The sequence below is a fragment of the Hetaerina americana genome, unplaced genomic scaffold (genome assembly GCF_022747635.1).
Source record: "Hetaerina americana unplaced genomic scaffold, ioHetAmer1.1.p SCAF_85, whole genome shotgun sequence".
In the NCBI taxonomy this organism is placed as follows: Eukaryota; Metazoa; Arthropoda; class Insecta; order Odonata; family Calopterygidae; genus Hetaerina; species Hetaerina americana.
The window spans coordinates 175,001-202,075 of NW_027287483.1; the positions used below are offsets into that span (position 1 = coordinate 175,001).

Consider the following 27,075-nt stretch of genomic DNA (forward strand, 5'->3'; position numbering starts at 1 on the left):
GTAACTTTTGCAAATGTCAAGTTATGACACTAAGATTTAAAGGGAATATCAACAACAGATGTACCAATTTAACAAAAAAAACAGAACTCAAATCGGAACGATGGGAGCGCCACACGTTGGTTATTCCGGGAACTTTTTGATCAAGGTAGTATATACAATTATATATATATATATATATATATATATATATATATATATATATATATATATATATATATATATATATATATATATATATATACACATATACATATATATATATATATATGAATAAACCATAAACACAGTAATCAACCCGAAGGTCGGTTTGGTAGGTGATGGTCGAGTTCACCCAGTACTAAGCCCGACTGCATGTGAAATTCACACATCAGGGTAGGGGGGCCAGTTCCTTTCCCTGTGCTGGTTATGGTTTCCCAGGAAGATCTAGTGCCCAAAAAATCACATAGCTTGGGTGGAGCTGCAAGTGCCCAGAGACTTGCCCGGGAATTGAACCCGGGACCCTCCGGTCAGTAGTCCAACGCTCTATCCCCTGGGCTACTGCGACCCGCAGTGGTTGAAATATAAGACCCGCAGATCTCAGTGTACATTACATTTCCCCAATAGCTCAAGTGGTTAGAGCATCCACCCAGCAAGTGGAAAGATCCGGTGTTCAAGTCCCGGTCAAGGAAATATTTTTACACTTGTGATCTGCTTGATTCCACCTTCCCCACCTATCCCTTTCCCTTATATCTATTTCCATGTGAATGAATATACATTTATATATATACACACACAAAGCTTTTACATTTTAATATCAATTGGTTTAAATTGTAAGATGTCTTCGAGGTACATTCATTTGTGAATGTATATCTGAATCTTGCTTTAGCAGAAGAGTAATTGACACAAATTAAGAGTGTAAATCAAATTTAAGTTTGGCATCACTGACATTTCTAAATAAGATTATGAGTTAAATAATCTTGTTATAACGCTGTGACAATGTACTCTTTTTTGAATTTTCATTGGTTCCAGCCCAGTTCATTAGTGAAAGAAGGGCAACTGATAGAATGAGTCAGGAAAGAGGAAAGGGGAGATGGAGGTAACGGGAATGAGAGAGGAGAGAGTGATTCAGAAAGCCAGAAGAGGGTTAAAAGATAAATGGATGTTGAGGGTACAGGGAGAGAATGTTATCAATGATAATCAATTAATCTGGATGGCAAACAGGTTTGAAAAGCCACATTCATTCCTGTTAAATTGTTTTGTATCACTTAATGTTAATGAAGATTGGGTGGATTTGTGGGAAAGGCATATATGGAGGTCAGAATGTATTATGTTCAGCACCGCATGTGGGATGAAACTAAATGCACTACATTATATAAATTTATGATTTATTTAGGATTTTTAGGAAGTACTATCAATGAAATAAAAAAACTCTCTTCCCTACTACAGACTCAAAGCAGTGACATAATGGAAAACCAAAATATTTGTAAATGTTAACATTTTTTCATGTAAACAACAGTTACTATAGTTCCCTTTGTCTAAGTAGGTATTATAATTCTATAGGCCTACTCTTCAAAAAGTGTCATTAGTGAAAGTCATTAGGGATTGCATAACACATTGATTTTCCACCCCTCCATCAGCCCAATCCACTGGTTTGCCACTGCATTGAATATCCATATTTTCATCACTTTTTATAAACTGATGCTTGGCTTACTGGCATGGAATTCTATCCAATACCTCACTGCTAACTATCCATATCCATAAAGCTTGGCGTGAGCAAAAGTTTCTTCTGTAATAGATATTATATTAAATAAACAATAATGAACTTCAAATTCCACTCAGAAAAAATTTAATGAACTGATACAGTCTTGTGGGGAACTAAAGAACAATTGACTTTTTCTTTGTCACACACCTTGGAAGGTTTTTATTGATCCCACAGCCTTCTTCTTTTAATTACTACAGCTCAACATTTTATAGCCTGTTGTACGTGGATAAAAATCAGCCAAATCAATGCCCCGAATTCTTGTCTAATTTTTAAGTTTAAAGTATGTTTTTTATGACAATAACGACAAATAAGTACCACAGAGCAACATTTTTTATGCTATTTCAGCAATGCTATTATATTGAGGGCTAGGTAGCCTGACACTGATAACATTCAGAAATTACATCAGTGGATTTTACAAAATTAGCTTTTAATGCCATTCCAAGTAGCTGGTGTTATAATGGCACCCTTAATCAAATAGTGACAGGCATAATCAATATGGAAAAACACATGAATTAAGATGATTCCTTATATTTCACTGCTCAAATTTTGCTTGAATTATCATTCAGTATCACACACAAGACTTAATAAAAACTTACTTTAACTCAATATCTTTTTCCATTTATATTCTCAGGTGCTAATAATAACGGACAGAGGAAATTTTTCTTTTTAGCATCTATTATTTATTTAAAGTAAAAGTGGCTCATACAGCACAGCCAGGATGAATGCAAAACTCATGTCAACATTTGATAAGAAAAAATGGTTGGTTAGTAGTGATTTTGAAAAACAAGATTCATAATGATGGCATGATTGCTATTAAAAATGAAAAATGTCTTTATATTATACAAAATTCATTTAGGTCAATTAGAGAATGGTGAAAAAAGGTAAGATAAAAATAGCGAGATAATTATGAAACCCTGAATAGACATTGATTATGTCAGAACATAAATTTGTTCATATATAACAAAGGTCCATATCCTATCATAGAAACTTGAATGATTATAGGGCATGAAAAAAATATATCTATTTAATGTTCTCAACGATTTGATTTGCCTGCACACATATACAGAGAATAATTGGCAAAGAGCTCATACAAGTCAACTACCTATCACAAAGTAATGCACTCTTCATAAATAACAGCTTTAATTCACATATAATTATTTAACTTTTTCTAGCAAAGCCAATTGCTAATGACTATATATTTATTCATTTAAGACTTTTACTAACCTGTCATAGGGTTTATTACCCCACATATGAGCAGCACTGTTAACAAAGAAAGCAATGTTAAGGGTGACACAAAACCGAAAAAAGAAGTTCACCATGAGTGATTCGATGAGTCTTTCCTTCCAGAAGTGGCATGGTACCCAAACAGGTAAGCCAATAACAAGCAGGGCAAAGAGTGGTACATACAACCTACAAAAAAATACAGGCAATAGTTAATTTAACTTGATACAAGAAGTGAGCAACAGGAACAAATAATATGGCGTAACATATACTTATTGAATATTTTTATAATAGTTCCAGCTTCATTTCTGCATAGGAAATGGGCAATAACATGAAGCAAAAAGTTATTCTTTACTATTTTTCTATATTATCAGTTCAGAGGGTTAATTTATTTGCTTTCAATGTAGTAATTTCAGGTACCTGAAGAAGACCGTAAAGCAAGCGGAACATTAAACCTTGTTACTGAATCAAAAAAGAGAGTGATCAGTAGCAAGCTACCTCCAAAACTCAGAACATATATGAACCCAGCATAAAATATTACAAATTTATCAGTACTTGGTTTGAATGGAGATGCAATAACTGAGCATGTGAACCAGGAAATTGTAATAATCAAGAATATTTCCCGCTGTGAACAAGGTGCTAGAATCCACAGGGAGCTCATGGCAACTGATATCGGAACTTACCGGTAACCTAGAGTGGAATAATCCACATTATTTTGGTCATGAGTTTATCTGGTTCCCACTTGTCGAAATTTCTCTTCATTAATTTTGATTAATCTCAAATTTAAATTGAAATAATGCTCTAGAAAAATTATGAATTAACAGTTCTCTAAATGAAAATCTTGGGGATGTAAATGCTTGTACATGGCCATGGCTAATATACCACTACATGATTCCTGCAAGCCTTTTTTTATGTCTGACTCTATTTACTTTGTATCTTTAAGGCTCAGATTCATGTAAAAGTAAATCTGTAATCTCACCAATTTAGATATCACAGCCATAACTACACCATTATTTATTATTATAACTACACTAGTAAATTTGAATACTACTTATCATAGACTGTCCTCAACTTAAAACTCATTTCACTATGTGAACATTCGATTGTATCACTGGCTGCTAACTCAGTTGAAATCAGACTAAATCCAGAATTTCAAGAAGAGGGTATATAACCGGTTACTTGCTAATCCGTTTTACTTAATGATAACTTGTTTTGTGACAATCTTCATCACATTTAAGAATTTATGTTTATATATTGATTAATAATTATATTTATGCCATTTAATATGATTTTACCATTTATCAAAATGAATAAGTACTCTTATATTATATATTATTATCATGTCCATTCACTGAAGATGAGGATTTCAATCTCATGAGTAAATCTGACATTCAGGTCATAGCATCCTAATTTTATTTCACTTCATAGAATATGAAGAAGTGAATCTCAATGATTTAATGCCTTGAGTGACATATATTGATTGACGTTTTGAACAAAGAGTGGAATACCAGAAATTTTGCTGGACAGAAGTAGATCACCGAATTTAGTAAAACATCCCAACATGTTGAGTAGCTTCAGGCGTGATGTGGTGGCAGTCAAACCCAATGAATAACTGATCGAAGCACTTTACCACTTGATAAAATTTTTTTAAATTTTCCCCTTCCCCCCCCTTCTTTCCAACCACGTCCTCTCCCCTCCTTCCGGAATCGTAAATGCATATAAGCCTGCACACAACTTCAGTTTGTTACCTGATGATGATGTAATACATTGAAACCTGGTCGTAAAATAAAAAAAAATTTTATCAAGGGGAAAAGTGCTTCAATCAGTTATTCATCCCAACATGTGTTACAGCCAAGAACAGAAAGAGCAAAATTTTCTCTCCTTACACTTGATACGGTAAATATTTTCCCCCACTTTCTTCGAGCCCAAGTTTATCCTTTGATCTCTGATATTGAAAATGGCTTGCATTTTCCTAGCCTCATATTGTGGCATGAATATGAATGGTGTTTGGGGTAGCAGTACTACTTTTTACTGTGATATGACTAACAAAGAGAATTGATTTGAATGCAGAAAGTTACAGATGTCATACTTATGTTCATTACATATGATCCACAGATAAAAGATAAAGTTGGTTACTTAATGTACAATACCTTTTTTGCCACACCAAAATTGGATCATCATCAAGGTCCTTCATGTCAATAGTTGCTCGTTTCTCAACAACTTCTGGATGAGGTGAGAGTACCAACCAACCAACATGAGCAAATACGAAACCTCTCTTGGCATTATGAGGATCAGCATCGGTCTCACTGTACTTGTGGTGCACACGATGGTCTAAAGCCCAAGCATGTACATGCCTCTGCAAGCGATGATATTTAACATTAGTAAAAAAATATAAAACCTACCTTTCAAATGACTTCATAAAACAAAAGAGCCAGATCATGATTCTGACCCAGACCAATCACACGAAATATGACTTAGAGAACCTCAATAAAGTCAATAGAGCTATCATAAAAACAGAGCGCAGAGGAACACATTAGAGAACCTCTGTCAACAATTTTCATATAGCCCTTTAATACCATTTCTGATAGTGTGTGCATACACTCAAAAGTAAATTTTTCAGTCTTTCATGACTGGCAAAAGGGTTTCCTAATTTTTTACACACAAACTATAAATGGGTGTAGCACAATTAGGTATTACCTAATTCTATATAATATTTCTACACATTAACATACATGACACATTTGTTTCTAGCAACTAAATCATTTAAAAAGTTCTCTCTGCCAAGAAAGAAGAAATCCACTGAAGTTGTAACATTTCATCACCCCAAATATGGCTTTTCCCTGGATTGCAGAAAGAATATTATTCCCTCGAGGTCATCATGTTAAGGCCAGCTTTAGGTGGGGTGTGATTGTTAGCCTTAAGGTTGCCAGGGCAGCCACAGCTTTTTGGGGTCTTTGTGCTTGCCCATCATTATGCAGGGGCAGCATCCATTCTGTCAACATACACACCTCTCCTCCTTGATTGCTTCTTCCAGTCATCTGAGGATGGTCACATAGTATTCTCTAGTGACCATTAAGGGATGCTGGGTGGTGTTTGTAACTCTTCTCCTAGATTTCCATCTGAAGGATTTGCCATTTATCCCAGAAAATAATACCCATGATTTTTCCTTATGATTCTGTGACCTCATTCTGACCTTATTCTGAGTTCTTTTGATACCCAGCTTTCCTCCACATTAGGTTCTGAGTCATTGTGATAGGCCTATGGTTCATCTCCAGTGCAATACGACTAACAAAAGCCTGTAAATATTTATAAACTTCTACTGAGGGTTCACTCATTCTCTTTTTTGAGTGAATCACTGAAATCACTTTTCATTCCCACCAAATGAGGAGCTTTCCTCAGTAATAGTATGCCAAAAGTTAATCAGACTACTAGCATTCCTTAGATTTATTCATTTTTCAATGCATCATCCATCATCATCCGGTCCACAATTTTCTGCTGAACAATGCTGAAAGATGATGATGTTTGCTTCCATAGATTATCTTAGTGAGTCACTCATCAATTACTTTTGGCTTAATTTGAACAATTGTTTATCGTATTTTAATGTGGCAAAGATTTCACAAACAGCCACTGTCCAGTTAAAAAAATTGGAACATAAATCGCCCTTACATCAAGAGAAAGTGTCAAGACTTAATGGTTTGAATCACTTATCATGACCAAATAATTCACACCCTGAATTCTGCAACCAAATGGAAAACCACTAGGGAAAGACATTTCATATTTTTGATAAAGAATTTCCTGAAGTCATTCTAAGGATAGGATGAAGATTATGGAGTTGGTGGGGATATGGCAAGTCCAAGATGAGTATGCACAGAATTTGATCAATTTTAAATATTACAAAATATGAACATTTACTATTCTTCTCCAATCCACATTTAAAACAACAATAAAAAATACATTTAATTTGAAATTTCTAAGGAAGAATTTGGGTAATTCAAAGCTATGATGTAGCTTGGTTTGAATGGATTTTTTTAAATATATGTGAATCACTCCTTGATTCACCCAATGCATCTTGGAATAGTCAGGAATGCCAGCGTGCGTCCATTAATCATTCAATATATATATTGGGCAAAATTTGGTCAGCCTTGCAACCACAAAAAGTTATCTAAGTTGCCACTTTCTGGTCTCCTTCCCCATTATTCCAAATTTTATTACCGGGACCCTTTCAGTTGGTCATGCAACTCAACCCTAATTGACTCTCTTCCACCTTCCCTCAGGTGCTTCCATTGAGTATCTGTGTCTGCACATAATCCAAAACCTTCAGCTTTAATGCCAAAGCTTTTGTATTTGGTTGCCATGCATCCTCATTTTCAGAATAACAATTATCACCCACAAATAACTTGACAAAAACCATACAATTGTCTCCAACTCTCAATTCAAAGCAAAATTAATTTATTTCTAATACTATTCAAACATATATGTATTACTGTCAAAATAGTGTCAACAGTCCTACATAAACACATATAAAATACTTGAGTAATTCTTTTCCTGTCATTAGCTTGCATATTTTAATGTAAAATTAAATATTATTTCCAAAACTAATTTGTGATTACCTATTTTCTTTTATAAAATCTATTGAAAAATGGAAAATGATCTGTAGTCTAGCTATGACACTTTTCATGTATTGCTTTTGCATTGCTATTTGTTTATGTCATTGCTATTGCAATGGCAATTTTGATTTTCAAGACCTCATGTACTCATTTGTCCTCGAGCATCCTCACTTCAGATAAACTCTCCCTAATTATTATTTCTTTTGCAATTGTCAATAATGTCTCTGTCATGCACAAAAATGTAATTCCCCTGCAACTCATACATCAATTAAAAATGATATGCCTTCATGTGAGACACTATCATCCACTGACATTTTGAAGTCAATTCAAAAAACCTATATCCTTATTATCTTGATACTTTTATTCCAAGGATTTATAATTTTAAAAAAATATCAAACTTCCATGATAACTATCAAATTTCCATAAAAATGCAATATTGCTTCTAAATGACAAATCACACTCATTCTACGAACTAATATCACACAGCTATTCCATAATAAACTCACAGCACACCCGCATTTCAGTCCATCCCTACAATGAGACTATTGTGAGGGAGAAGTACTAACCTGCCCCGTAATGGTGAAGAGAAAGACCAACAGCAAGCGAAGGGGCCACTTTGCTTTGTATGCACGATGAGACCAGAGTCTGTGAGCTCCAGCTGTTATTCCAAATCCAGATGAATATAAAACGAAGAATGCTTTAAGAAAAAAAAATATCATGCTCAATTCACCTCAGAAAAAATACTGTACAGATTTATTATACACTAAAAGAAAATGTATGCTCAAAAGTGTATGCATGTAACGCATGATATACATTTCCACAGCTATAAATCAAAGAGTATCAGAGGATTATAAATCACTCCAATTAATGGGGACTGCCACTCCTTTCCCAAAATTTGCTCTGTAGGTTACAGCTTCCCTCCCTCCCCTGAGATGAATCCCTTTCTCCCAGTTCTCTGAATTGATTCAGACTATGATGGATGAAGGGAGTGGATATCCATTCAGAGGTCTCCAAAAAATCTCCGAAAATATTTCAAACTTGGGAAAGACCTCTTAAAAAAAGAAATGACCATGCTGTTAAGAATAATATGTGCAAACATCTGGGACTTTTGAAGAGAAGAGCACTTTCCAAGTCAAATAGATATTGGGATTCTCATGATTTACAGGACAAACATGCACAAATATTAACAACCAATCAAATATAACAGTGATTGACCAGAAGGGCAACTTTGAGAATTGACCATTGAGCTCTCTTCCAACTAAGTCTTAAGACATCTGAGATGCACTAATTAAGGGTAAGGAGGGTCTGCAGGTAGACATGAAGAGTGGGGCATGAGTAGTAGACTGAAGAGCACAGAGTTTCAAAGGAAGTATAAATTCTGGACTCTTCTTACTGCTTAAATCTCTTCTCGAGTGATGAAAAAATATCCAGAATCAAAACTGATTTGTCAAGGCAGCCGATTTATGTTCTCCCATCAATCAAAGGATGGAGAAGGGAGCAAATGGGTACTTAGGAGACTAGCATTTTCAGTTAGAATTGGAAGCAATCTTATCCACATTAGAAACCAATATTGATGTGCTATGCTTATCTGAACATTGGTTAACCAAGACAGAAAGTGAGCATTTTTATCTAGCCAATTATAATCTAGTTAGTCTTTATTGCAGAACACATTGCAAAAATGGAGGTATAGCTATTCTTGTCAGAAATAATATTAAAGCCAAAACACAATCCTTTACTTCATTTCTAAATGAGGAAAAAACTTTGAGCATTCTGTAGTTGAAATCTATCTTCCCAATGGTAGTATTTTTATAGTTTGTTTCTATAGATCTCCAAACGGCCTTGAAGATGTATTCTTAAATAAATTAGATACTCTTATTGGGTTACTTAAAAACAAAAAGAAACCAGTTTTAATATGTGGTGATTTTAATATAGATTTCTTGAAAAATTCCAACATTAAACGTGATTTACTTGCTACTCTGTGCTCTCATGATATGACAGAAACGATTAAAGACCCAACAAGGATCAACTCATGTCTTGATCAATTTATTATTGGGAATGACTTTTATGAAAAGACCTCTGAAGTTATTTGTACAGGACTTTCTGATCACAAAGCAATTCTCTTATCCCTATCATATGACGATGGACACCATAAAAAGTTAAATGCATAAATTATTTATAAAAGAACATATGATCCTTATAGTCTTCAATATTTTAATACATTATTGTCAAAAGAAACATGGGAGGATATTAATTACCCTACTGCTACGGCTATTAACTACTTCTCCAGCCAATGTGCTTTTTGCAAATGCACCATCGTCAATGTTTGCCAAGCCCTGTTCTGAAACCAATCTAAAAATTATTGTCTCGTCACTCAGAAACAAATCCAGTACTGGCCCAGATGAAATTCCTGGTAAAGTTGTTCATCATTGTTTTGAAGCCATAAAAGCACCCCTTTTATTTTTAATTAATGAATCTTTGATACAAGGGATTTTCCCATCCCAATTAAAAGAATCAAAAGTAGTGCCCATTTATAAAAACCATGGCTGTGTAAATGATTTGAACAACTACAGACCAATAGCCGTCCAAAATACATTTGCTAAAATATTCGAAAAAGCCATGTATATGCAAATAGCATCTTATCTCAAAAAAAACTTCCTACTTTCAAATTCTCAGCATGTGTTTAGATCTGAAAGGTCTACCACAACTGCCATATGTCAGGCAATCGACAGCATACTTAATTCATTAGATGCTAAACGCAAAACTCTTGGAATGTTTTTTGACTTGTCAAAGGCTTTTGATAATGTAAACCACAATAGACTACTAATTAAACTCAATAGAATAGGAATTAAAGGAATTCCTTTAAACTGGATGAAGTCCTATATTCATAATCGCACTCAGAAAGTAGTGTTATCAGTTGATGGGTCAAAATATTCATCCGAAGCATACCAAGTTAACAAAGGTGTTCCACAAGGCTCAACCCTTGGGCCACTCCTCTTTCTGATACACATCAATGACCTACCTAACTGCTCACCAAATAATGATGGAATAATACCAGTGTTGTACGCTGACGACACTAATGTAATAATATCAACACAAACATATCCCAGCCTTGTGGAAAAATCTAAGTTTGTCACACTTGCAATAAACAAGTGGTGTACAGACAACCTTCTAGACTTAAATGTAAATAAAAGTAAAATAGTATACTTTACACGCATTAAGAACGTGTCAGATGATCTGCTGGTAAAAATCAATGACCAATCAATTGAGCATGTGACAGAATGCAAATTTCTAGGTATTTCTCTATGTGCAAATATTTCTTGGGATACTCATGTAAAAGCCCTTCAACACAAGCTCAGTTCAACTTGCTACTTATTAAGACACCTGTATGAAACTACAAGTAAAACTGTACTACTCAATTTGTACTATGGGGAAATTTATTCAAATATAACCTACAGTATAATATTATGGGGATCAGCTGCTATTTCTCAAACCATCTTTAAAATTCAAAAGAAAGCTATTAGAATCATCACCAGGAAACCTCACAATGCTCCATCAAGGCCTATTTTCCGTGAATTAAATTTGCTACCACTCCCATGCATCTACATTATGTTTTTAATTCTATATATAAAAAATAACATCGGCAACTATTCTCTTAACTCTGCCTATCATCATCATTACACCAGAGGCAGGAATGACTTCCATTATGGGAATATAAGAACTGAAGCATTGAAATTAGGACCCAATGAAATGGGCATCAGATTATATAACAAACTACCCAAAAGTATCAAGGATACAAAGGGAACTGCTGCATTCAGGCATAAATTAAAAAGATATCTACAGCGCATTATGTTTTACTCGGTTGATGAATATCTCAACAATATTCCCAACCAGTAAGTTCATACTTTTAGTTTCTAGCAATGGTCATGGTCTGATTCATGTTAATGATCAACGATTTTTCTGAATTTGATATTGCATGTGCATATTACAGCTAATGTTCATGGGTTTGTACCAAACATTTATGTAACTATGAGCATCATTTCTTTTATGTATTTTAACTGAGCCTGTGTCTTTGCTCCTCATTGACGTGCCTTATATCATGTACATACACCACCCACCTGGTATTTTTGTATTGTGATCTCTGGGCAAATAAAAAGTAATAATAATAATAATAATACTAAAGTTGACAGCTCTATCAATATCATTACTTATTACCAAGATTTAGCATTTCCCCTTAAAAAAATTGTCAAGCACAATAAAAGTAAACCTGAAAATAGTCCTTGGTTAACAAGAGGAATAATTATTTCTTGTGTTAGAAAAAGAGCATTGTATAAGCAATGCATTGATTCTTATGATCCAGAGTTAATAAAATACTACAAAAGTTATTGTAAAATTTTGAGAACTACTATTACTCTAGCAATAAAGCTGCATACCAGCTCATTGATAACAACATCATCTAATAAATCTAAGACTATCTGAAAAGTAGTGAAACAGGAAACAGGGAAAAATAAAATTAATAGCAATACAATATCTAAAATATGTTATAATGGCACAACAATAACAAGTGTCCAAAAATTTTAGACATTTTCAATGATTACTTTGCCCAAGTAGGTGTCAATCAAACTCCCAAATAGTCACCCACTAACACAGGTACTTCTAAAATGGTCATCAATTCCTCCTCTATATATCTAGAACCTGTTACTAAAAATGAAATATTGAGAATAACGAGAAAATGAAGGTATTGAAATTCTCAAGAAGTATAGAGACTAAGATAAACATTAAAGTTGGGGGACATAAACTAGAAAACTTACTACAGCTCAGTGCTTTGGAGGTAGGTGAGCAAAGCAGCAGGGATATAAAAATAAGAACTGTATTAGGTAAGGAAGCTTTTGCAAAGAGATGGGAGTTGATGACAGGTGCCTAAAGTAAACAGGTAAAGAGAAGACTAATGAAAATTTTAATTTGGAGCCTAGTGTTGTATGTCTCAGAAACTTGGCCAATGAGGCAACAGGATAAGCATGGATAGGATGCTTTCAAGATGTGGGAGTGGAGAAGAATTTAAATGCAACAATTTCAGAGTGTAAAAATCATTCGCCTTGACTGGGATTCGAACCCAGATCCCTCAATATCCGGTCAAGTGCTTTAGCCACTTAAGCTAACGAGGCGTCCTCTTAAACCAAATCCCAGTCATGGCGAATGATTTTTACACTCTGAAATTGTTGCATTGAAATGCACATTAGCGGATGACTCCGTTAAAAGTTACTGTTGCGGCATCTCCCGCAGTTTCTTTGGAATTTGGAGAAGAATTGTCAAAATATAATTCACACAAAGAAAAACTATTGATGCAGTTCTGGGTATGGCAGGAGAATAAAGCAGGCTGTTGGGGATATATTCGAAGAAGGCAGGACAAGTGAATGCAGGAATTACTCTTGAGGCAATGGGATGCTGAAGAAAGTAATATAGGAATGAATGTTAGGAAAGGGAGGTAAAGAGAGGTAGAGGGCGGGGGAAAATAAGCACTTTTGATGGAGTTAAGGGAAGCGGAAAGTATGAAGCGCTACAGAATGAGTCTATAGTAGTTTGAAGGGCCTGGGTCCATCAAAAACCTACCCTAAGCCAGGAGACTACAGCTAATGCAACAAATTATCTCTCAGAAAGAAAAATTAGAAGTACTGAAAAAGGCAGGGAAAAAAGTAAATGATAAATCAGACCATGAAAGCGAATTAATCCACTTCTAATGAGAACATAAACATGACCATAAGATAAATTCACCAAAATGTCAAAAGGGTCTTCTTGGAATGAAACAGTTTTGCTCAGTTCATATCAATTGAATCCTTTTTTCATCTGCTTGAATAATCATGGCAACACAAATCCTTGCAGGATGATTTCATTGAAAAAACAATACCCTGTCCTCATAAGTTATAAGTTAAGTCATTAAGGAGTAATAATAGCTTTTTATCTGACAAAGTAATGGCAATTTTTTTGAACGACTGCGATAAAATGCATTCCCCATTAATTCCAAAGGAGAAATATTCGAATGTAAGATAAATGTGGGCGTACTTAAGTTAGAATCCAATTGCGTTATGCCCCCTAGTTATTTAGGGTATCCTCCCCTTGACTCACTTGGAGTGTCCCTCTTGGCCTACCAAATATGGTGAGCTCCCATCTCAGAAAAGTTTTCTATGCTCCTACGCCGGGTTCTTAGGCTGAAATGGTAAACTGAAGTAAAGGCAAATCACTTGAATGGAGCAGTTATTTCTTTGAAATATCTGGTTGCATTTGGATGTGACATGACAACTGTCAAAACTCACACTAGACGAAGAAGCATGAGATTCCCTGGCGTGCGATAGGGTTTTCTCGCGTCGAATTCCCACGTCGTCACCGACGTCGAATCCAAGTCGATTTTGCGTCGATTCTATGCATATATTTCGCGGCTAGTCAAATCGAAGATAGCATAACAGTAATCTTCGACGCAACGTCGCCATTATGTTGACAGATCGGCGTCGACGATTGGCATACTATCCACGAATTTTTGACTAGAGTCTCGACTCTTACACACATATTTTGCCAGCATCCCGTCACGGCTTTTCCCGCGGTACTTGTTGATGGAATTTGATTTTTTTGTTCTTTTTATTTAATGTTTAACGCCACACTGTCGCGTTCAAACCAATGAAAACTTTTTTGCCAACATTTTACTTGGTGGATAAGAATAACCATCAGTAGGTAGCAAAGAGGGTACCAATGATGTAGTAAACTTGCCCCTTGATTTTGAAGGTGGGCTTGAACCCACACCCATCAGTGATTTCAATTGCTCCGAACGAAGTCATTGAGAAAAGTGCTTTTGCAGGCTCGGGATGTTCCGATAATGTTTTGACTGCGGATATTCTCAACTCAAAAGTGCTTTCACTGGCTCCGGTTGTTCTTGAATTCGTTCTAAGTGAACCTTACCCGACGAACATCAAAGCCCTTTGGACTCACCCTTCTATTTTAGCGCTCGACAGTGGGTACATAACACACTCCAGTCACCACACTGCTGTGTGCACGGTCAACGTATTTAACGAATATTTTGTAAGTTAAGCCACTCCTCCCTTCATGCAACCACGGTTGCACATCCGCACTTCCCGAAATAGCAGAACGGTGGAGGCGAGTTTGTACAGAGCGGACTTTTGAGTCGCGAGCCCGAAGGGTAAGGTCAGCTCGCACAGCTGGTAGGAAAACTTTCAGCCAGCAGCATCCACGAAAGCATGGTTTGTACGCGCATAATGCAAACACTATAGCACGAATTGAGATGTTTCAAGATTGTATCGCCTAGGGTTGGGAAGAAGATGTAAGATTTATTCCACTTTAATTAGACGAGAGAGAATAGAGAAACGGAGGAATATTGTCGCAGCGTCAGTTAATGATTATTTTTATAAGATTTCAGAAATTATTTTATTTTTAACGAAGAGGTAGGTTCATTAAAATCTAAGGAAAACAATTTATTTACGATTCTTACTGTACATAGTAGACATATGGCGATCGTGCTATACGCTTAACTGTGGAAATGCTTATGAAACTATCCTCATAAAACACGTACCATATGGATCAACGAGCGTAAGAAAAATGTTGCCGCATCGTAAAAAGGTTATCATAAGGTTTGTACGCTTGTAAATACAGTATTTATCAATAATAATAATTTCGCAGATACTAGATAAACTTGGTATGCCCTTTCCCACCTAAAGCGTTACATTTAGCCAAACGAAAACGATGTTTCCCACATCGCATATTGGTCACACGAACCTCCGGAGGAATCAAGAATTAATACAATCAACTATCATTCGATTTAATAACTAACATTTCTTTCATACATTACCTAGAAACCTATATGTTTTTAAAGTAGCCGCACTGAACAGGTAGGCTAACAAAATTAAATTTATGATCACACACACATTTTATATATATATATATATATATATATATATATATATATATATATATATATATATATATATATATATATATACACATAAATACATAAACATATGAATCTGACTTCTTCAAATATTATTTCTATTGCCCTTGAGCCCAATTTGTGTAAGTTGGATAAAAACATTTACAAAGAGACGACATCAAAGATGGGAATTTTTCGAAGGATCATTTCATTTTCCTTGCCATAACACAATTGCTCTTTAAATGAATATTCTGTAGTAGTTAGCTTCAGATATGTCATAGTTTATTCAGTTGCATTATCAACAATTTTCGTAAGTAATACCTGCTAAGAGGAAAAAAAATATTATTTTCCGAGGAGAAGCTCACCGATCTTGATCATACTTAATATAATAAACGCATTAACATACCAGCACAGTGTAAAGGCATTCAATCTGATTTCCTCTCTCTCTCTCTCTCTCTCTCTATATATATATATATATATATATATATATATATATATATATATATATATATATATATATATATATATATATATATATATATATATATATATATATATATATATATATATATATATATATATATATATATATATATATATATATATATGTATGTATATATATATATATATATATATATATATATATATATATATATATATGTATGTATATATATATGTATATATATATATATATATAATCATATATTTATATATACATATATATATATGTATAGAGAGAGAGAGAGAGAGGAAATCTACATATATATACATATATATACGTATATATATATATGTAGATTTCCTACATATATGTACATATATATACATATATATATATGTATATATATATGTATATATATGTATATATATATATATATATAACCATAAACACAGTAATCAACCCGAAGGTCGGTTTAGTAGGTCATGGTAGAGATCACCCAGTACTAAGCCCTATTCGGCGTGTGAAAATTCACACATCAGGGTAGGGGGGCCAGTTCCTTTCCCTGTGCCGGTTATGATGGTTTCCCAGGAAGACCTGGTACCCGAAAAATCACTTAAAGCTTGGGTGGAGCTGCAGGTGCCCAGAAAGCCTTGCCCGGCAATCGAACCCGGGACCCTCCGGTCAGAAGTCCAACGCTCTACCCACTGGACTACCGCGACCCATTTTATATATATATATATTTATTTATTTTTATCTATTTATTTATTTATCTATTATTTATGTATTTCTCTATTTTTTATTTTTTTATCTATTCATTTATTTTAATAACAGCCAACAATGGTCTTTAACACTTGATACATAACAAAGAATTAGTTTCAACCAAAAATGAAAAAGACCAGAAATAAAAAATGATTGAGCAAGATACACCAAACATTGAAATCGACACACCGAAACCGTCGGGCAGCGGTATGCCCGAAAGGCTGTTGAATGCACGACGGAGGGTGAAGAGAATAATTGAGGGTTGGTGGAGAGTGAGTTGAATAATTTTAGGGGTCGGTGGAACAAATATCGCTGGAGGGGTGGGGGCGGACGAAAGACGGAATTTAGGTAAGTGTAGGAGGTCACTGTTGTGGGTAAAGGGGACAGGGATAAGAAGTGGGGACGGATACAGTTAGATCGGAAGATGCCAATGATGACAGAACGAGGGAATTTTGAAGTCCTGAATTTGTCTACGGAAGGTCGAAGGGAAATCACTGTGGACACAATTACACTACGGGGCCAACACGTACACGAAATGATGGACAATAGAGACGAAAATAAAACTGAAGAGGGTCCTGGATGAGTTTCGGAGTGTTGGGACAGGCAGTCGGCATATTGTGAAACAGTATCAACTGTGGAACAAGGGAAGACAGTTTTTACAGCTAAATAGGTCAGCGATTTCAGTGCATCCGTAGAGAATGGCTTTAGACTTAAGTCCTCCGAGATAAGGGACCATTGTGAGTCTGCGTTGAAAGGTAACGCCAAAATAGGATGGGGCGACAGGGATCTTTTATAAATGATAATGGTTGCGTAGAGTTTTCAGTCGTAAAGAAAATTATACAGAGGCAGGCAGTCTTCAAGGGATTAATTTAAAGTCACCGCCTTGAGCACCAGTCATCTAGTAGGCCGAGGGAAGATTGGAGGATATGAGTGTTGGCAGCAGAAAGATTTCTCGTAAATATTCCCCAGCCGTCCGCAAAGAGGAGAATATCACAGGAGTTTAAAAGAGAGAGAGAGCTGTTAATGACATCATCGCCATACAGTGTGGGGAGGGGGTTCGAGTAGGCTGCTTTACGGGACGCCTGAGGTAACGGGAAGATATTGGGAAGCAACACTATCGACCACCACTCCGCAAGCGGGTGTAACAAAGTCGTAAAGGATGCTTTAGAGAGGGCTATAGATGTTGTAAATATATCCAGAATTAATGCAATAAAGAAGTATCAATAATGGTGCTGAAAGACTTGGAAAATCTATTTAACACTGAGTTGGGAAGAGCCCTCAAGGTCAGTGATGCAAAACAATGGGAAGTTATAAACAGCCTGTTTGGGAGGGAGCGTTTGCCCTGATAAGGTGATATGTAAGGAAGGGTGAATGACAAAATTTTGGCACACAATAAACATTGAAATTTACTTTGGCTGTATAATGTATTCTATTGATCCTTGATATCCTGTAACTGTATTTACGCGACATGGACTTCGTCCTTTCGTTCGCAAAATATACTCACGCACGTTACGAAAATCTCAGCCGTCTCTAGGGGATCCAAAGTTTATCACTTACTTTTATTGAAATGCCCAAGTCTGACAGTAAGTTGCTACCGCTATCAAAAGCGATCTCTCGTGAAAAATCTCAGAGTTGACCAAAATAACGCGTTTTGCAAAAAATCGTATCACGAGTTGTAGAAGTTAAATCAAGGAAAATAATTTGTGGCAATAACATGTATCCTATAGGTTGTCCATTTCTATGTACATTTTACGTTGTGCATCGATAATTTTTGTCGCTCTTGCTACCAACATATTTGTCTTATTTTGTGGCTTTACACCATGGTATTCATAGAGGGAGCCAAATGTTAGCAATTAAAATCCGTCGGCTCAATTTTACGTGCTTACTATTCTGTTACTTGCCATAGTACGGATAGGCAATGCCAATTAAAATAAGCTTTAGTGGCTTCAAAGGTCAATGAATTTCGCCCTACGTCTAAACGCAAATATTTTCGCGGAATAAAATCACAATGATATAGTTTAAACCCATTCTGAGATGGAATCGATGGCGTCAAATATTATCCGTAAGATACTTTTTTGAACTCGAATCGAGAAAGAAAGTACATACAAAATCTGTGGACTTGTTTTCTTCCCCGTTCATTGAAAATTTATTTTTACACATGGGTTTCATGAGGCAATTTTATAAATACGTTACCTCGCACAACAATGGATATTTTAAACAAATTTTAAAGCTTATGTAGCTGGGAAATTTAAATATTTCATGCAATTGGAATACAACGATCCAAAGATATTGTACCATTAACGATCGAACCCCGTATTGGAAAAGGTGCCGTCTGGTTACCATTTAACTTTCTTAAATTAATGGCTGTAGAATGTTATAAAATACAAGCATTCATCTGGCCTCAAGCATTGATGAAACGAAAAGCATATAATAAGGGCATAATTAATATAAAGGTTACTAGCAGCCTAATTTCGTTGGCGGAAATGCCAAGCCTCGTTAGGAAGCGCTTAAGATGATTTTTGTTTACATATTTGATGACATAAATATGTAATAATACATACTATGAGTACCCAAAAAAACAAAATCTTGACGTAGTACGTGAATCCTCAAAAGAAGAAAATTAAATTATCCAATAATTCACTCATCAAAATAATCGCGCATCGATAGTAAATCCAGAATTTTGTCGCTAATTTACAAAATTTCAAAGAACTGTAGAAACTTACGATATTTAGGTTAATATGGGTTTCAACTCTTGCAATGCAGTGAGCAATTTTCTCTTGTCACAACACAGGCGTGGAAAGGCAATTACGGCAAAAACAAAGGGTGACATAGGCCACCGAAAACGAAATGCCGTAACGACAAGAACAATTAGTGGGAAGTTAGGGTGATTATTGCATTATTTTATTATTTCCTAGTGCGAAAGTAAAATAAAATCACCTCGGAACAATTCACTACATTACAACCTCACCATAATAGCCAGAGAATATTTAAAGGTTAATATAAAGGTATGATTTAAAAATACACAATTTATGAATCGATTAGCAATCCAAAATTGGCAGAGCATTTAATTAGCCCCACGAAATTACAAACATACCGAGAATCTTTCAAACAGTCATTCCAAACTCATCGCCTCCGGCGTGACTTTGTGGAATCGATTCCTTATGAAATGAAATATAACACTTGGGCTACTCCACCATTAGTTTTACCGAACACGACACGGGTTTTGATGTAAAACGCCATCTTCAGGTGAAGTTCTTTTCAGGCATTACCTCGCTATATACACAGATATTACCCAGTCCAGATGGGAAGAAATGAGGGGACGGGACCTCCGTGGGTTGCGGAGATTAGGGGGTGTGGGAAGGGGAAATGTGTGAGGAGTGGTGTTGTAGGAGTGAGCAAAGGGAAGGGGAGAACGTGGAGGAGGAGGGGAGTGTTGTGTCCGGCCCCCCCCATCTCGAATGTCAGGAAAGAACTCCACCTACCGTGACACCAAAAACTAAAATAGAGATATCCACAGCAATCATTAAACCGGTGCTCACACACACCCCTACTGTACATATGGTCGGACTTGATTAGCCATCGAGTCAAGAATTCTAACTAATCGAACCTTCGAGGCGTGCATATTTAAGTCCAAACAGACGGGAACTGAAGCGATTTGGGAATTGACGAAGGGCACCATTAGAGCTCCTCTTGATGGAACAGTATGAGCTCGCCAGAGCACTTCCAATCAAAAATAACGAAGTGGGCTAAGGGCAAAAGACCACCCAGCACATCATGCGAGACAGAGAGCGAATTACCAATTTCTAAGGAACCGGGGGCGTTCCAAGCCGGAAGAAGGCTTACCGAAGCATTGTGATAAACTTGCAAGGTAAAATAATGGCAGGCGGAACGATCCACTAGAAGAAGAAGCTCCCTTAAAGAATCTATCACTGACGAATTCCACCGACGACGACTTTTTAATTCGACAGCCGGGTGATGTTCAATAAATTTCTTTTGAAATAGCCAGGTGCCATTTTTTACTTCATTACATCTCAACCTCCTGCAAAGAGCAGCTATAACCTTTTTATGACAGCGAATCACTCATCACAAAACAAATTGAGATAAATCCCCGTGCCTTGCGATGCATTAAAGGTGGAAATAAAGAGTGATACATCTACGGTTTTACCGAAAAGCCTTGGTGTGTGATGTTTCCCGCAAATTTAGCGACAATTTCTACCGATTGTTGCCCTTGTCTTAGATAGTTTGCAATACGAAGTATTAAGGATTGACACGGCCACTTTCTCGACCGTTGCCCGAGAAAAACCATGCAGACTCACGGCTTTCGACAAAATTTCGAAGGCAACTAAAATTGCCACTCATCGACGGTAGGCAAATGTTACCTTGCCTCCCGTTTATAAATTGCCCACATAAGCCCGAGGATTTTATTCCCAGGATTAACCTTCGTACCCCAATCCTACGAATAAAATACGAATTTGCTTGTGCGCCAGACGAAATGCTATCATTCCATGACCATGATATGAAAACTTTTATGGCAGTAATTTCGAACCATCGAAGCTGTTTAGCCTTACCGAAGAAAAATGATTAGCGCCTGAAAGTAACATTACAACATATAAAAGCGATGAGTCGGAATTGGGTATAATTTGTTGGCCCCACGGTCCTCACGCATGGGAGGGTACTGTGGAGAAAGGGTGTTAAGTTTAATCTCCCTAGGGTTTCTCGCTAATTGTGTATGAGAGGATTTTGCAGGGCAGGGAATGTCCCAAAGTCATCAAAAACCTTTGTTGGGGTCATTTTATTTGAATAACAGTGTGAAGCGGGTAATTTCACCATGAGGTAACGGCTGAAAAAATTAACTTTATAAATAGAAAGAATTAAAATGGCTGCTCATTTATTTGCTCCTTTGCTTTGCATAATAGAGCGTTTCTAGAAATATGTTAGGTCAACGTCACTGTAAAATGGATGTTGACCGAAGTTCGTTTTTTTCTGCGTCATCGATGGAGGAATCTAAGAAAATCTTGCTCTTATTTGCATAGTTCTACTGGGTTATGCACCTTGCATTTAAAATTATTACGTATGGTGTCAACATGTAATCATTAATATTATGTTTCATAACTAAATGCTAAATCCGCTTTTTTATGATCATGTTGCCCATCTAGATTTTTTTTAGTACTTCAGGGTAGGTAGATGTATTTACTATTTTAACTACTCATATAAATATCAAATGTAATTGGTGAGGGCAGGATTTTTAGTCATATTTCTTGGAATGCACGAAAACCTCAACTTCATTTTTTTTGATGGGATGGCTTTATGCAGACTTCTCCGCATGACGACAAATAAATTTGACCAAAACTATAGCATGAGTTTTGCAAAATATGTTGACAAAACGATTTTGCCGATATTAGGAGTACATGAGCGCAAAAAAAACGCTTGGTGTCTTTCTCTAAGGCATTAACTTCACAGAATGGTTCAAGTATCGCCCGAGAAGGGGGTCCGCAGATTTATACTATATTTAATACGGTCTCTCTCCTCCGATGTAACAACCTAGAAAGTCTCTCTGTTGAATTCAGATTTTTTACGTTTGAGCTAAGGCAAAAATTGTCAATAATTAATTATTTAATTTGGAAACAAAAGATTAATGAATTCCATTGGCCCAGAAACATAACCCTGAAAGAGCTCAAGTGTTTTTCTTCACGTCTTCATTGGGCGGGAACGCTTTTCCCGACGTGCACTCACGTTCGATTCTTATTCGTGAGAGGGAAGTCGGAAGGGGAACCCTGGAGACAATGGAGACCCGGCGACGCATATATCACGTTCATGCAATTCCGTCATATCGGGGGGCAATGCCACGTGTCACAAACCTCGAAGTTTGGACGCCACCGTAGCTTCATTTTCGTGGCCAACTTAGCAACTTAACGAGGGGTCGGCAATTATAAGTCCTGCTACGATCCAACTGGGAATAAGCTTATGCTCATAAACATGCATGGTTTAAAAAACACAACCGCAGTTTCGAATCATATGTTTTTCCAGGAAGTCATATCTATGCTGAAGAAAACTGAAAGGCATAATTGAAGTTTTTAATATTTGACATTATTTTTATAAACTAAATCAAATAGCGGGCATAAAGGATAATCAATTAATTTACAATGCCTCCGCATTTTCATGATCATTTATGAATTCCTAAAGAAATGGGGATCAACTATGACGAACGTCGTTGAATTTGGTACATGTTGGAACATAAAATCAAATTCAAGCGAAGCTGTCACGGCCTGAGGAATTCAAAAATGCCTCACACATACCCTCCCCAAGAAAATGTACAACGGTTGAAAGGGAAAAAATAAAACCAAATGTTCAAGATTAACCTCGAGTGCTAATCACATCGCTATTCGTCTGCATGGCCGAAGGTGAGGGCATAAAATAAACGGCTCGGGTGGGGGGGGGGGGGAGATAATGACCACAACTAGAATTTCTTGCGAAATACGTGATTATTGTCCAGGTGTTCATAAAGCCTTGAGCTTGGCGACCAATACACTTGAATACAGTACAAATCATAAAACCAGCATTGTTTATTGCTAGCATTTAAAATCTGAATTTGTGTGTCGATGCAAATTCATCAATTACAGGAAGGCGTTTTAGGGTGCGCCGACGGCTAAGATGATTTGCAGATCGATGCACTCAAGATTAAAACTAATATAATGGCTGCAAGATCACATTTGTCGAAACATCCAAGCCTCGAGGGCAAGGACCTCATCTGAAACTTAGCAGTCGGAAATCATCAATTCAATAAATGCCTAATTCTTAAATCGACAAGTTTCTCCTATGAACTGGAAATAAAAATTAGGAAACGTGATTTCTTCGATTTGTTGAACGACTTATTATGCATTTGTCACGCCCTCTACCAAGAAAATTCCTAGTTGTATCATGTGACGGGTGGTTTCAATGTGATTGTCAAATGCGTCGGCCAGTGCATTATCACGGATAAGCACGCACACCATTATGGTTCATCACCTCATCGCACCCACGAATCCATACATTTCGTCAATCTCTATGAGCATTTTTCTATCTCCCCGCATAGAGATATTTTAAATGGCTATCTTACTATGCAGCTAGATTTTAGTCCAACTCGCATGTCAAACATTTTAAATATTTTTGTAATCCGCGTCACTGCAATATTCAACACTTTCCGAGTGACGTTAAACTTTTCGCGCTCCCACCATAGGTATCGACTTACTACACACGACCTATCTTCAGGTGTAGAATCTGCACTCGTAAATGATATAGTGTATCGAAACATGTTTGGACATAAATTTATCAATTACTGGAAATTTGCAATTATTCGGTCATTAACGCGTTCCCGTTCCACCACACTGCACACGAAACAAAGCGATTCGCTCACTCTGTCACACTTTCCCTACACTTCCTGAGACGGCACTTTCGGCTGGTCCCTTTGGGAAACCCATTCTCATCATCACTTCACATTGACCAATGCCGACAATTAATTAATAACCACATACGATTGGGTACAACAAATTGCAAATGAGCGTGTTCATGGTAAAATTTTGGGACAAATTTTGGCACACAGCCGGCTATCTTTCGGACCGAGAAGATGGGACGATCATTCCAGACTATAAATAAATAGACAAAAACGAGGTAAAATGACTTTTCTTTCAAGATATTAAAGAGACAATTATATAAATCTTCACAGTAAAATTTTTGGTATCCGACTGCAATCAGCATGGTTATACGAGGCTGTTGCATCTGAACGAAACGCGTTGTACTGTGAAATAAAGTCCTTGGAAAATTACTGACTGTTTTAATATAAGCATCAAACAATTCCACGAAGTGAAGCCTGAAAGTGTGGAATATATATATATATATATATATATATATATATATATATATATATATATATATATATATATATATGCATACATTTATACACATACATATATTCATATATATACATACATATATATGGGTCGCAGTAGTCCAGGGGGCAGAGCGTTGGACTGCTGGGAGAAGGGGCCCGGGTTCGATTCCCGGGCCCCTTCGGTCAGACTTGGGTCAGATTTGGGCACCTGCAGCTCCACCCAAGCTATGTGATTTTTCGGGTACCAGATCCTCCTGGGAAACCATAACCGGCACAGGGAAAGGAACTGCCCCCCCTACCCTGATGTGTGAATTTCACACGCCGTGGGGCTTAGTACTGGGTGAACTCTACCATCACCTACCAAACCGACCTTCGGGTTGATTACTGTGTTTATGGTTTATACATATATATATACACACACACACATATATATGCGTGTGTGTGTGCATATATATATATATATATATATATATATATATATATATATATATATAAAATTAGTTCTCACAAAGGGATGGATGATTTCAAGTCAATTAATTACTACCCTGAGATGAAGCTAATTAATTTTAAGCGCAAAAAATTTTAACACGATTTAAACGAAGCATCTGGCTTCATACACCAGTTTTGGATTAACTTGTGCGAATCCCCAAGCTGATTGTTTAATATTTCACGAGTGGTGTCCCACCAGTTGTAGCATATAAGGGCGTAATTGAGTATTGCATAAAAGTAATGCCACAAAAAGAACCTAAACCGCGGTCTGTCTCATTCGAGTTCTGTTGAAGCCATGCCTTCAATTCAGAACATGCTGCGGCTTTGAGGGTGGAATGGAATCCATTGTTTAATTCTATCCCACTGCCTGGATCGCACCTCGGCAGAGTCCACGGCCGGTGGCTCACTCCCGCGAAGTACCACTGACGAGTCGGTTCGAGTGCGATGACGCACTAGTCGGCGGGGAGGGGGGTGTGATGGGGGCGGGGAGGGGGGTGTGATTGGGGCGGGGAGGGGGGTGTGATGGGGGCGGGGCGAGCGGCGCGCGAGGTCCGCTTCTTGCCCGAGTTGGTGGTCTGGGCCATGACCTCACCTCTGGTAAGCGTAGGCGATCCGAGCGCGGTGACGGCCCTATTGAGAAGTGGCTCGGACAAAATCTTCGGGGCCTCAAGTTTCGGGGACGTGAAGGGAGAGATAGGAAGCGGACGGACTTCTCCGATGGAACGAGATAGATAGAGAGAGAGAGAGAGAGACAGAGCGTGACTCGACAATACATGAAGTCAGTGGACGATCACATCCAGTGATTAGGAGAGTCGTAAATTTTATTTTAGGACGATAATAAGAAGTTATAACTGACTATGACATAACCTTCCGTAGTGTGGTCATCCCTTCCATTGGTTCTAGCAATACGATCCCTAAGTGCGACCAACCAATGCTAAGAAAACTCTTCACATGCATACACTTCGTTCCGATTTAGGAGAGACGAAGTCATAAATAGCTGCTAATTTCGCCTTGCTTCAGGAACTAACTCTTTTATTAATATCTTCCATACAACCCTGCCCATGCCTGCTTGATTGGCCTCTGTCACATTCCGATGCACGATCTCCAGTAACAGACGATATTTCTTACCTTGAGTCTTCACAACTGAAGTCACCCAAGAATTTCTCGGTCAACCCAATTCATTCACGCTCCTCTCACAGCTCTCTCTCTCTCTCTCTCTGGGGATTCGACTTTCTTCCATTATATCGACATGGTCACGCTAGAGATACACAATTCTTCAACACTCTTCTATTGCATCAGTGAATCCGAATCACATTCTTTCATATCCCAATTGGTCACCTGCACCGGCACAATACCCCGCCAGCCCCCGTGACAGCGAGTGGCCCTCATCATACCTCTCCTATTTTTACAACAAGCCCTGTTTTTGTCAACTCAATGCTTCGCAGATGGTTGGACTACTAAATGAAGGACGCGGGTTCGGTTCCCGGTGATGCCTCTGGGCACCCTCAACTTCAACCAGAGTGATTTTTCGGGTGACGGTCTTCCTGCGGCAAGGGGAGTGGCATCAACGCCACTGGGTGAGCTCTACCCTCACCCATCAAACCAGCCTACGATTTCCTAACTGTGGTCATATAAATAATTGTAAGCATTGTAAGGCATTGTCGTATCAATCGATATTCGTGCTTATCCTGGCAAACCCATGTTTCTCCTAAATAGTAAACTGAGGAAAGGTACGTTTCGTCTCTTTTTAAATCAATATATTCATTTTTTACATACTTCGCACACTATCAGCAACTTTTCTGCCGACGTTTACACATCTCTGTGATTTATTCATTTATTCTGGCATCTCTGGGAAACATTCTGCCCGGACATACGAATCGTCCACTCGTTAAATTACTTTACCGTTTATCCTAAATATACAATGATTATTCTCATTATCCTTATCAAAAATTAATTCCAACTTTTTAGACACATTCAACATAATTCAATCAATTTCCTCACTAAAGCTACTGGTTTTTTTGC

General features: G+C 37.1%; 1 protein-coding gene across 1 annotated transcript in view; it reads right to left on the bottom strand.

The window, feature by feature from the left end:
* Positions 1–27,075, bottom strand: part of LOC139698394 (acyl-CoA Delta-9 desaturase-like) — a 42,197-nt gene that overhangs the window by 4,159 nt on the left and 10,963 nt on the right. Inside the window, exons 3-5 of the mRNA XM_071597286.1 lie at positions 8,136–8,266; positions 5,113–5,318; positions 2,966–3,151 (exon numbers count right to left, since the gene is read on the bottom strand). Of these exons, the coding sequence (XP_071453387.1) occupies positions 2,966–3,151; positions 5,113–5,318; positions 8,136–8,266 (523 nt within the window). The remainder of the gene's footprint in view (positions 1–2,965; positions 3,152–5,112; positions 5,319–8,135; positions 8,267–27,075) is intronic.